Genomic DNA, 13,774 nt, shown 5'->3' on the forward strand with positions numbered 1-13,774 from the left:
GGATTACTGAGTAAAAGCAAGCCAGAAGCCCATGTGGATATTAAGCAGGTGGTGGTGGTCTCCAAGAGAACTAAGACTGTCTCTTTAGTGTATAACCTCTGCTTTGCCAGCCTGACTCTGGAGGCTTCTACTGGCATGTTGCCAACAACTACCTGCTACTTGGGTACACGAGTGTGTAGGAAGCTGGGCAAGAACTAGGGAGGTCTGCTTCATGACTGACCCTCAGATACAGAGCCCTGGCGAGTCTGCATTTCATACTGTGCCCACAGCTCCGACACTAGAAATGTGGGAAATAGTACTGTGAAGTGGAGAGATTCGAGTAGAGAGTTTGGAGTGAATATGCATACACTGAAGCCTGGCTTTCCCATGCAGCTGCGTAACTTGGGCGCTCTCTTTAGAATGGAAACAGCATCTTTCTCATGAATTTTGCCTGTGGAAGACACCTAGTGAATATTTGTGGGTGGTTAAATGAATGTTCTAAGAGGCTACCTTAATTTCAGGGTCTAGTCTAAAACCTAGAAGCGAGGTTGTTTCGTATTTACCTAATCTTCCTCTTTATTACCTTATTATTAATAAACATGTATGTGTATAATCCCCACTAAAATGTAATGAAAACAACTAGTATTTATAGAGTGCATGCTAAATACTGAGGTCCGTGCATTAACCAGCGATTCCTTACAATTCTGTGAGGTATTGCTATCCATATTTTACAGATGAAGAAAGCAAGGCTCATAGTTTAGTACTTGGCTTACTTTCTATGGTCCCAAGTGGCAGTGCCAGGATTCATCTCAGTTCTCATCCAAAGCCTGTGCTGTGTCATACCGCTCCTATGGGGACAAAGGCTACTTACTAGTCCTGCAGTTCCTACAGCCTCTGGTATAGTGCTTCACACACAGTGGGTGCTCAATAACTCTTTAAAAATGGCAGGCACTCCTTAAATGCTCAGCTAAGGATTTCAAAATCCAGATATCTTGATTTAAAAGAAGCCCATTAAACACTGGCTGGGTGACTCCATTGGTTGGAGCATTGTCCCAAACACCAAAAGATTGTGGGTTCAATTTCCAGTCAGGGCACATACCTACATTACAGGTCCCATCTCTGGTCTGAGCGGAGGCAACTGAGAGATGTTTCTCTCTCTCTCTCTCTCTCTCTCTCTCTCTCTCTCTCTCTCTCCCTCTCTCTCATTAATGAACATATCCTCAGGTGAGTATTAAAAATAAAAAAGCCCATTAGAACAGCCATTGGCCATCCTCCAGCCTTTGATAAAACCAAGCAATTAGCCAAGTCTCAAATTCTTTTCTTTTGAACAGCAAAACAGAAGCAGCCAAGCTGAAGAAAGAGGGATTCAACAAACGACTTATTCTGCGCCACTATAATGATCCTAAACAGGAGGCAGAGGTGGACAACAGTCCCCTCGGTTCTCAATATTTCTGGCTGGAGCTGCTGAAGGGGAAGCCTCAGATGCCAGCAGTCCAACAGGATGACCCAGGGATGAAAAAGTTCCATTACGCCTTGATAGACGGTTCCTCCATGATTTAATATCCTTGTGAAACTCCAAAGGGAAAGAAGGATGGAGGGGGCCAGGAATGGTAGAAGAGGCTGACAGGTGGGGTGTTTCTGTATCATCAGAAATTTCCAAAAGGACGTCAGATTTCTTGTGCTTATTTAGTCCCTTTCTCCCAGGGGTCCGCATTCCCTCATGCTGGGGGAGCAGGAGAAGTCAAAGAGGTTGAGACAAATTCTCCAGTTCACAAACTTTACTTCTATTTAAGAAAACCTCTGGTTATAACCAGTCTTTTTGTTAAGCACCTGAGTCTTCATGTGGTTCTGAGAAAATGAGTTTTCCTTGCTTTTTCTGATTAGTAGAGAGGATGACATGGGGATTTACCATCTAGAAAATCCAATTTAAAGAGAAGAGGGCGTTTGTAATAAATTCTTACAAATCCAAAATGAAATAGACCTCAAGAGTCCGTCATAGTTTTATAGAAGTTGGTACAGCTAGGTTTTTTAAATTGTTCACATATCCGCAATTATCCCTCAGCCTTCCTTTGCTCCTGTCTGTCCATAGACATTGGTGGGGAGATCCTGTCCTCCTGCTGTGTGCTGGAATGACCACACCCTGCAATGCTGGGTACCAACGGGCAACTTTGGTTTTCAGCAACTTTGCCATTAACTGGACCAGTCTGACCAGACTTACCTGTTGTTACTCACATGGTTGATTTCAAAGAATTCAGGGCTAAAATGAGGGTGCAGGTAATTGAGTGTATGGTAGGAACATGCAACTGGGAGTCAGGGAGCCAGTGTGCTAGCCTGGCACTATCATGCTCAGTGACTATGGGGTATTGAGTTACCCTCTCTGGACTTCTGTTGTGTTATCTGTAAATAGCTAATTGAAATAATTGACTAAGAATTAATGGCATTCTATATAAGAATTATTATTGTCATTATTGTGTGTTTTATCAATATCAGTTCCTTAACCTTGATTTTATCTATCCATCTGGCCGTGTAGCTGTCTGTCAAAGCTATTCTGCCCTCCCTTGGGGTGGCATGTACACCAACATATTCAGTGACTTGCCAGATCAAGTTATCCTTGGGACCTTTACACCTTTTGGATGTGGTAGTATTTCTTTTCCTAAGGGGTACGTGAGATTCCAGACAAACTAGAACTTGTGGGTAAGCTAAGGGGTAGAGAAAGAGCTAAATCCTAACAAAGGGGAGGGTGGGAAAGCAATCTTTTAGATGGTCAATCTAATTGGGAAAACTGGTAAGGAAAATGAAACATACACATGTGTTCATGACTGTTCCATGTATGAACTTGCAAATCAGAACAAGCCAAAAGACGTTGGGTGTCAAAAGAATCCAATTGAGCCATCCATGAAGAGATGCTATGACTCTTAAGAACGGGGATCTATATGAATGCAAGACCCCCAAGAATGCACAGGTTGGGAGCTAAAACAGGGAGGCTGTTAATGGGTGAGCCAGGTGTCAGCTGGGCATGTCTGACCCCTTAAGAACTAGATACATTGACAGGACTCCCATTTCACACCCCATTAAATGTTGCTTGTCCTCAAAATTTCTGCAAATTTCTTAGGGGTATGATCTTGTGGTCTCCTCTAGTTTTGAAACCCTGCCTTCTCTGAATATTGTTCTCTACTTTGTCTTGTGTCTGTGAGTTTATTTTGGCTTTTTAAAAAAAATCTTTATTGTTGAAAGTATTACATATATCCCCTTGCCCGCCCCCCCCCCCATTGACCTCTTCTAGCATCCCCCCCATCCCCACCGCCCTTCACCACCCTATTATCTGTGTCCATGGGTTATACATATATGTGTACAAGTTCTTTGGTTGATCTCTTCCCACTCACCCACCCTCCCCCACCTTCCCTCTGAAATTCCACAGTCTGTTCCATGCTTATCTTTTTATTTGAGCCAACTGGGGAATTTTCTCCTTTCCTTGACTTTCATACACTGTTCACCAGAGGCCTCTGTGAGGGTAGCAGAATTTCTTGGTGGTTTGAGTTACCTAACATTCCCATTAAAAATGTCATGTACATGAACAGTGTAAATACTTGGAAATTTTAAAATTTTCAAATTCACCTATTTGCTGAATTTGAATTTTTTGAATGAGTCCCAAACACATATTTTTCCCATACCCTGTGTTTTGACTTCTCTTGGTTACAAGACCCTGGGAGTTGGGAGTTAGGTCATCCAGAAAGCAAGGAACTCCCTTCTTTTTTCTTAACCAGTTAATAAATATGTGTTTGTGTATTTCTGCCATTTTCAGCACTTCATATACACTGACCATGCTTCTGGTGAAGCCCCTTCTCCCTGATTCCTTTCCTTGGCTGTTTTTATGAGCCAAATCACCTGTCAAAATGTGTCAACAGCTTGCCAGCTGAGAGAGTGCAGGTCAGCAAAAAGCTAAGAGAAATAAAAGACTGATGTTTGATTCTCAAGATGCAAATAGAAAAGAGGCAGATTAATGGGGCAGCAAAGTGCCTCAGTGAGTGGCATGTATACACCTGTCCTTGGTGGGGAAGAGCTTTTCCCAACTTTGATGTTGAGATGAAAAGATGATGACAGAATCAGGAAGCATTTCAAAGGCTGAGAAAGCACATACTTTCCTCTCCCAACCCTAGTAGTTGAACAGTTTTGAAAGAGTCGGAAACACTATGTAGTTTTTATGGCATTTTAACTTTCACATCTTATTCTGTGACACTACAGACAAGGTGGAAAAGTAACAATTTTTTTATGAAGAACAAATATATTTTACTTGATTTTTAAGGGATTGTTAAAGTTAGATTCTTTTTTTAAAAATATATTTTATTGATTTTTTTACAGAGAGGAAGGGAGAGGGATAGAGAGTTAGAAACATTGATGAGAGAGAAACATCGATCTGCTGCCTCCTGCACACCCCCTACTGGGGATGTGCCCACAACCAAGGTATATGCCCTTGACCAGAATCGAACCTGGGACCCTTCAGTCCGCAGGCCGATGCTCTATCCACTGAGCCAAACCGGTTAGGGCTAAAGTTAGATTCTTTAGAAACTTTTCTGGTGAGCTAGCTTAAAACATATCCCCTTTATTAATTGCAGACATATATCACTTTAAGTCAAGAAAGCCCTTTTTTTAAAAAAAAAAGTCAGGAGATAACTTTTTGCCTGGCCATCATGGCTCAGTGGTTGAGCACTGACCTATAAGCCAGGAGGTCACAGATCAATTCCTGGTCAGGGCACATGCCCGGGTTGCGGGCTTGATCTCCAGTGGAGGGTGTGGGGTGGGGGAGGTGTGCAGGAGGTAGCCAATCAATGATTCTCTCTCATCATTGATGTTTCTATCTCTTTCCCTCTCTCTTCCTCTCTGAAATAATTTTTTAAAAAATGTATTTTATTGATTTTTTACAGAGAGGAAAGGAGAGAGATAGAGAGTTAGAAACATCCATCAGCTGCCTCCTGCACATCTCCTACTGGGGATGTGCCTGCAACCAAGGTACATGCCCTTGACCGGATTACGCTAGAATTCATCTGTTAACCACCAATCCCTCCTTTCAAAGGTTTTGATGAAAACTCACGAGGCTTGATTCTCTTCTTTCTCCTGGTTTTGGTCTAGATATTCTTATACTCTCACCTGGAAGTCTATGTCATCCTGTAATTCTTTTCTATATCCTGTGTTGGTACAACCTGGATTGATCACTCCCTTTTATCTTAGGTCTCTCCCTTTTATCTTCTGCTCATAAAGCTCAGACACTCTGAAGTCTGTATTTTTATAGCTTTTGTGATTTTTGCTCTTTAATATTCTACAGAATCCCACAGTTTGTGAATCAATTAACAGTCACTCATTATTCCAATCCCTCACCTACAACTCTAGACAACTACTAATTTACTTTCTGCCCCTATAGATTCGTCTATTCCAGATATTTCCTATAAATGAAATAATATAATATGTGGTCTTTTGTGACTAGCTTTTTTCACTTAGCATAAAGTTTTCATGGTCCATCTATGTTGTAGCATGTATTAGCACTTAGTTCTTTTTTATGGCCAAATAATATTCCATTGTGTGGCTCTACCACCTTTTGTTTCTCCATTCATCTGTTGATGAACATTTGTGTTGTTTCTACTTTTTGGCTTCTATGAATAATGTTGTGAACATTCATGTATAAGTTTTATGTGGACATATGTTTTCATTTCTCTTTGGTAAATACCTACAAGTGGAATTGCTGGGTCATATGGTAACTATTTTATTTTATTTTTTACTTTTTGAGAAACTTGCAGACTGTTTTCCAATAAAACCTTTGCTAACCACCTTTTTTAAAAAATTTTTTTTTGAAATAGCAGATTGACAGAGTGCTTTATTTCAGCTGTCTGTACAAAGGAAGATAAGGAGCACCCCTATCTGATATGTGTAAAAATATTAAGGATGTACAGTGTACAAAAACAGTTTCTCGTCATTAGTTCATATCCTTGTGGGTCATGTACTTGGGGGAAGAAACAGGGTTTTTTTGTTGTTGTTTTTTAAATATATTTTTTAAAAATATATATATTTTATTGATTTTTTACAGAAAGGAAGGGAGAGAGATAGAGAGCCAGAAACATTGATGAGAGAGAAACATCGATCAGCTGCCTCCTGCACACCCCCCACTGGGGATGTGCCCGCAACCAAGGTACATGTCCTTGACCAGAATCGAACCTGGGACCCTTGAGTCCGCAGGCTGACGCTCTTTCCACTGAGCCAAACTGGTTACGACAAGTTTTGTTATGACCGACAGTAATAGTGATACAGTTCCTGAGGTTCATAGTTGTGTCTGCTTAAAACCCTTAACCAGATGTCTAGATCTTGCACAGATCTAATGAAAGAACTAGCAAGGTCAAGAAATGTCACAAACTCTAAAGTTTCAGGGAGGTAATTCAATGACCAATTTAGAGGTTTTCTTTTTATTTAAATAAATACTTTACATTTCATGCTCGCCTATAATGCATTCGCAAGAGCAAGATAAGGAGATTCTACCGGAAACGGTACAAATAGTAGCAACAAAGTGTGGACACTGAGGTGTGCGGAGACCCTGCAGTTAGGAAGGAAGGCCTTTGTTCTGTCCTCCGGAGAAGCAAGTAGCCCCTGTGAGAGCAGTCTAAGTCCCATCCTTTCCTTTTTATTACTCTAGTGATGACTTTATCTATTTATTCTCAGTACTAATCTTAATTCAAAATTAAATTTCCCTTTACTGGGTCTGGGCAACTAGAATGTGAGCTCCTTTATAGGAGGGACCACATGTGTCTTGTTTACTGCTCTACCCCCAACATAATAACGTGCCCAGTATAGAGTGAGTGCTTATTAAATACTTGAATAATTGAATAATGAGTGGACAAGACTTTTAGGAATATTTGTGTCAGGCTATTGAAAATGGGTAGATGGAGAGGCTGGGACAGACAGGATTTTAAGAGAGCCAGCCATAAATATTTAATCAAAGGGGTTGCAGCAGTTAGAATATTTTTTTGGTGAAAGTAGAGTTAGAATGCTTTGCTATAGCAAGTAACACAAAAATCCCATTTAAAATTGGAGATAGGATGAACTCTAGATGTAGCATAATTTATGGCTCAATGATGCCATTAAAGACCCAGGTTCTTTAAATCCCTCCCCTTAGCTACTCATAGCATTCATTCTTCAAATGTTCCCGTGATGGCAACCAAAGACACTCACTACATCTTCTTTTTCGTATCTAGTGGTGGGGTGGAAAGGGGGCTGTTTTTCAAAAATAAACTATATGTCCTATCTTTCAGTTTCTTTAGGCCAACTTAATCATAGGTCCACCCCTGAACCAAGGGAATGCCATGCACCTTTGATCTTAGACTACTCAACATCTACCCCTGTAAATGGGGATGAACTCAGTAAGAGGTGAAGAGCTTAATGAATAGGAATTTGTTAGAAAGAAAGGAAGGGATAGAGAGTGGATGCTGGGTAGAAACTAGAATGTTTAGTGCCCTGATCAAACTTTAATATTGCCAATGAGTCTAGTTTATACTGGGGAATTGTTTCCTTGGTTATTTGTTGCATAAAATTAAATATACAAGGTGAGAATTATATCCATGAAACAAAGAGGAGATGACAACACTCCCCCCACCCCCACTTGTGGCTGCCTTCATCATTCTCTCTTTGTCTTCTTTGATAACAGTAACTAAGCAGATGAATACAACACCATCTGCTGATGATATTTTGGGAACTTTGGAGAAGCCCAAAATGCTAAGCCTCACAGCTAAGTCCTGCCCTGTGTAATTTCATCCTGGGCACCACAGGCCATTCCTTGGCAGAGGATACTGTCTGCTTTCAGCATAACTGAAAGCTAGGAAAGAGAGAGGACAAAACAACAACAAAAAAAGCTGCCTTGAAAGGGATTTCATTACTTCACTGTTAATGATCTTTTAAACCGATCTTCCTCTTGTGCATCTGTCATCCCACCAAAGGGGAGTCTTGGTAAGAAGGCTCAGCAACTTGAACCTTCAGGAAGATGAATGAAATGGAGGTGTGGACTGGGACCCTTGTTGCAAGGATTCAGTGTATAGGAAAGGCCACACAGGCAGGTAGACTGTTGCTGCAGCTAGAACTTTTTTTTTTTAAATATATTTTATTGATTTTTTACAGAGAGGAAGGGAGAGAGATAGAGAGTTAGAAACATCAATGAGAGGGAAACATCGATCAGCTGCCTCCTGCACATCTCCTACTGGGGATGTGCCTGCAACCCAGGTACATGCCCTTGACCGGAATCGAACCTGGGACCCTTCAGTCCGCAGGCTGACGCTCTATCCACTGAGCCAAACCGGTTTCGGCTGCAGCTAGAACTTTTGCTGCAGAGCAGGGGTGGATGGCTAAGGTCTTCCCTGAGATGCCTCACAGGAATGAGAACAGCTGGAGGCTGGCCTGGCCAGGGTGAGTAAAAGGGTGCACTCTTCAAGAAAGGAATGTGTTCTAGGTGTCCAAGGCTCAGGGCTTCTATTCTTATTTCTCTAGTTTGGTTGCTTCACTCCTTTAGCATATCTGTTGAACTATGGGCTCCTCAATTATGCCAAAAGCACCCCTTTTACTGTTCCATTAAATGGTGAGCCCCTCTGTTGAACTTTCTGTTAGGTGGCAGGTACTCTATTTACTAACTTCCCTCCATCCATGTTCTCAGCTGGGAAGTGGGGCTCATAATACCTATAAATGGAATTGTCAATGAAAGCCAACACTGTTAAAGGACTTACAGGGTGCCTAGCTCTGTTATATGTATTAGCTCATTTAGTCCTCAGAACAGCTCTGTGCGGTAGATGCTATTGTTTTTTTCATTTTTAAGATAAAGAAACCGAACCACAGAAAATGTAAGAAATAGTCCACATTCATACAATTTGGAGATGGAAGAGCCAGCTTCAATACCATTAACTATCTGGCTCTACAATGGTTTGTAACCATTAAGCAACAATGGCCTGTTAAAACATGTATTTAAGACTTGGTACATAGTAGACTCCCAATAAATGTTATCTGTCAAAATAATTATTAGCACAGGACTCAAAATGTCCTGAGTGCAGAGAGAGCACCTTGCTCTGGGCATCCCTAGATGCCTGAGAGTGCCTGAACAGTCTTGCATCTAAAAGATACCAATATGTACTTTTTTAATTGAATCCATTCTATCAGTGCAATTCAGACTTTTATTAAGCCCCTCCCCGTGCCAGGTCCTGTGCTGAGAAGAGAGAAGACACAAAGATGGTTTAGACATCAACACATAATGTGATATTACTCATCCAGAAAAGCTAATGAAATGCTAGGCTGCATTAATACACCTGTATTAAAGTATGGGGAAGATAAAATTGCTACATCCTTGTTCTTCATCACCCAAATCCCATCTATCCAGTCTAGTTGATTCTTGAATCCATGAATGTGCCTCCATCTCTCTCACTCCTGCCCTAGTCCAAACTGTCGTCCTTCTCCTTGACCACCTCTGTGAGCTCTTAATGAGTCTCTGGCATTTACTTTAATTATGTACCAATCTGTTTGATCATGCCACTTCTTTGCTTCATTATTAAACCCTTCTATAATTTTTTGCTCTTACCACAAAACTTATGATATGGAGAAGGGAGCCATGCATATCTGGCTCCTACCTGCCAATCCAGTGTCATTTACACCACTCTGGACTCTAGCCACATTGGTTTTCTTTCAGTCCTTTGAATACACTGTGCCCATTGCCTTCCTCATGGGCTTTTATATATATTATTGCATCCATTTGGAACACAGTTCTGGGACAGATGTCCATCCCTGATTCAATAGCAACAGTAAGGCAGCAGGGCCACATGGTATATAATCATGGATAGCAGGGTCCATTCCTGAAATGGAAGGGGATGTGTCTCAGAGAAGGGAGATCTTGATCATATGAGAGGTATATACCAATGTTCTCTTTAAGGGAGATATTCAGGTAGAGGCAAGGTGACCATCCTCCAAGAATGTGATAGGAGGAAGTCCCATCCTCTTGAAGGCTGTGACCTGGTGACTTCCACCACCTTGGCCAAATCAATGAGTACATGAAGGTTTTTTGTAAATGAGTCATGTTTCTTTCTTTCTTTTTTTGGCAGCCAAATAATATCAATGATGTTTAATGAGGATGGAGGCCTGGTGATCAACAAAAATGGATACACTGTAAGAGAATGGGCATGGCCTTCAAAGGGAAAACTTGATGATCCTGTTGAAATTTCGGTAACATTTTACAATTTATCATTTTTCTGGTCATTTATTATTCTCTAACCATAATTTTCTTTGAGGGTCTGAAATATACTATTTAAGAAGGAGGATTGAGAGAACTGAGTTATTCAGTTTGGATGTCTTCACTAGCCAACTAAGCTGGTAAATCTTTATTTCAGTTCTTTACTTCACTTGGGACTTTACTTGGTCCTTTCATGATGTATTTATCTTTGCTAAGCAGCAATTACTTAAACAGTAGTTTAAAAATTATTATTATAAAAACTTGTGAGAAACCAAGATGGCAGCATAGGTTAACGCCAGAGATTGCTGCCTCGAACAACCACTTCAAAAAACAACTAAACGACGGAACGGACATCATCCAGAACCACAGGAAGGCTGGCTGAGTGGAAATTCTACAACAAGGAGGAAAGAGAATATCATACCCAGACTCAGAGGAGGCGCAGTGCTGAAGTGAACTATTAAGGTGCGGAGTGCACGTGGAGCGGGCTGGAGACGGAGGGCGCGGTGGTTGTTTTCAATCAGGAGGGAGTTTCAGACTCTGAGCTCCAGATCCGGGAGAGTCTCTAGGGACCCAGACTCAAACGGGAGAAGCGGGACTGTCTGGCTTCGGTCGGAACTCGAAGGCAGCTTTCTCTCTGAGGTTTGCAGTGGTTGCAGGGACTCTGTGAGGCAGAGCCCCTAGGGACGGAACTGAGAGCAGCCATAACTGCTCGCTCCGGCCCACCCTGTAGATCCCCGGGACCCGCCCCGCCCAAGCCCTGCACAGAGCCATTTGCCAGATAGCCTCAGGCAAACGCTAGATTAGCACCGCCCTAGAGATCCAGCACAGAAGCTCTCCCACTGCAGACACAGCTGACTCTCATGGCCAGTTAGCCTGGAGGTCAAATCACCCCCGGTATTGCCGACAACAATCAAGACTTAACTAAAACAAGACTGCGCACAAAGACCACTAGGGGGTGCACCAAGAAAGCATAAAAAATGCGGAGACAAAGAAACAGGACAAAACTGTCAATGGAGGATATTGAGTTCAGAACCACACTTTTAAGGCCTCTTAAGAACTGTCTAGAAGCCGCCGATAAATGTAGTGAGAGCCTCAAGAAATCTAATGAGACCCTCGATGTTATGATAAAGAACCAACTAGAAATTAAGCATACACAGACTGAAATAACGAATATTATACAGACTCCCAACAGCAGACCAGAGGAGCGCAAGAATCAAGGCAAAGATTTGAAATGCGAAGAAGCAAAAAACACCCAACCAGAAAAGCAAAATGAAAAAAGAATCCGAAAATACGAAGATAGTGTAAGGAGCCTCTGGGACAGCTTCAAGCATACCAACATCAGAATTATAGTGGTGCCAGAAGATGAGAGAGAGCAAGATATTGAAAACCTATTTGGAGAAATAATGACAGAAAACTTCCCCCACCTGGTGAAAGAAATAGACTTACAGGTCCAGGAAGCACAGAGAACCCCAAACAAAAGGAATCCAAAGAGGACCACACCAAGACACATCATAATTAAAATGCCAAGAGCAAAAGAAAAAGAGAGAATCTTAAAAGCAGCAAGAGAAAGAAACTCAGTTACCTACAAGGGAATACCCATACGACTGTCAGCTGATTTCTCAACAGAAACTTTGCAGGCCAGAAGGGAATGGCAAGAAATATTCAAAGTGATGAATACCAAGAACCTACAACCAAGATTACTTTATCCAGCAAAGCTATCATTCAGAATTGAAGGTCAGATAAAGAGCTTCACAGATAAGGAAAAGCTAAAGGAGTTCATCACCACCAAACCAGTATTATATGAAATGCTGAAAGGTATCCTTTAAGAAGAGGAAGAAGAAGAAAAAGGTAAAGATACAAATTATGAACAACAAACATGCATCTATCAACAAGTGAATCTAAGAATCAATTGAATAAATAATCTGGTGGTCATAATAGAATCAGGGACATAGAAAGGGAATGGACTGACTATTCTTGGGGGGAAAAGGGGTGTGGGAGATGCGGGAAGAGACTGGACAAAAATCGTGCACCTATGGATGAGGACAGTGGGTGGGGAGTGAGGGCGGAGGGTGGGGCGGGAACTGGGAAGAGGGGAGTTATGGGGGGAAAAAGAGGAACAAATGTAATAATCTGAACAATAAAGATTTAATTAAAAATAAAAACTTGTACCTACTATAAAACATTTTTAAAATAAGAAAGTATATGCCATAACCGGTTTGGCTCAGTGGATAGAGAGTTGGCCTGCGGACTGAAATGTCCCAGGTTTGATTCCGGTCAAGGGCATGTACCTTGGTTGCGGGCACATCTCCAGTAGGGAGTGTGCAGGAGGCAGCTGATCGATGTTTCTCTCTCATCGATGTTTCTAACTCTCTATCTCTCTCCCTTCCTCTCTGTAAGAAATCAATAAAATATATTTTTTAAAAAATGAGAAAGTATACAGTGTTCAAAGTGAAAGCCTTCCTCTCAGTCTCACTGTGCAGAAATTACCTCTGTTGACAGCTCAGTATATGTCTCTGTAGGATCAAGGATCAAACATTCAGATAATTAGGAGTGAACCTGCCAGGTGGAACTGCAGTGGACTGGGATGTCTGTATCCCCTGAAGAGGCAGCCTCTACTCAGGGCTAGAGGCTGTTACCACATGGGAATATGGGCTTGGGCTTGCTATCTTTTATGATTTTAAAAAAGCCATAAAATTCAGATTTTTGGTGAAATAGCTTGATATTTAAAAGTTGTCAATTAATTCAAACTGTGAGAGGACTAAACCAAAAACTTCTGAGCTGCCAGTCTGTAACCTCTGTGCTAGACATTCTCAATTCATATAAAGTTACTGTGTGTGTGTGTGTGTGTGTGTGTGTGTGTGTGTGTGTGTGTGTTGCATTTTGTATACAGGATCACTTTGTTTCTTTCAGTCAGCAGGCTGATGCTCTATCCACTGAGCCAAACCAGTTAGGGCTCACTTTGTTTCTTTATAATTATATTTTTATTGATTTCAGAGAGGAAGGGAGAGGGAAAGAGAGATAGAAACATCAATGATGAGAGAGAATCATTGATTGGCTGCCTCTTACATGCTCCACACTGAGGATTGAGCCAACAATTGGGCATGTGCCCTGGACGGGAATCGAACCAGTGACCTCCTGGTTCATAGGTCAACGCTCAACCACTGAGCCAAGCTGGCTGGGCACTTTATTTTTATTTCTTAATGTTTTTATTGATATTTATGAGAGAGAAAGGGAAAAAGAGAGAGATTGGGAAACATCAATGAGAGAGAACATCGATTGGTTGCCTCCTGCAAGCCCATCACTGGGGCTTGAGCCCACAACTCAGGCATGTGGCCTAACCGGGAATTGAACCTGCGACCCCTTTGTGCATAGATAGATGTTCAACCATTGAGCCACACGGGCTGGCAGGGTCGCTTTACATAGTGCACTGAACCACCAACCCCTAAGGGCACCATGTATATAGAGCTGTGCTATTCAGTATGAAAGCCACTAGCCACCTGTGGAACCTTTGAAATACACTGTAAGTGTAAAATACACACTAGATTTTAAAGACATAGT

At 41.7% G+C, this 13,774-nt stretch overlaps 2 protein-coding genes across 5 annotated transcripts in view; both read left to right on the forward strand.

Moving 5' to 3' along the window:
- Positions 1-1,806, forward strand: part of LOC132227162 (uncharacterized) — a 46,284-nt gene extending 44,478 nt beyond the window's left edge. For all 4 annotated transcript variants that reach the window (XM_059681950.1, XM_059681952.1, XM_059681951.1 and 1 more), the window contains one exon: positions 1,311-1,806. In XM_059681950.1, coding sequence (XP_059537933.1) covers positions 1,311-1,539 — 229 coding nt within the window. In that variant the 3' untranslated portion in view covers positions 1,540-1,806. The remainder of the gene's footprint in view (positions 1-1,310) is intronic.
- Positions 1,807-2,495: 689 nt separating this feature from the next.
- Positions 2,496-13,774, forward strand: part of LOC132227168 (uncharacterized protein C3orf20-like) — a 58,180-nt gene continuing 46,901 nt past the window's right edge. The window contains exons 1-2 of the mRNA XM_059681972.1: positions 2,496-2,639; positions 10,089-10,209. Coding sequence (XP_059537955.1) covers positions 2,548-2,639; positions 10,089-10,209 — 213 coding nt within the window. The 5' untranslated portion in view covers positions 2,496-2,547. The remainder of the gene's footprint in view (positions 2,640-10,088; positions 10,210-13,774) is intronic.

This window comes from Myotis daubentonii, chromosome 2 (assembly GCF_963259705.1).
Source record: "Myotis daubentonii chromosome 2, mMyoDau2.1, whole genome shotgun sequence".
NCBI lineage: Eukaryota > Metazoa > Chordata > Mammalia > Chiroptera > Vespertilionidae > Myotis > Myotis daubentonii.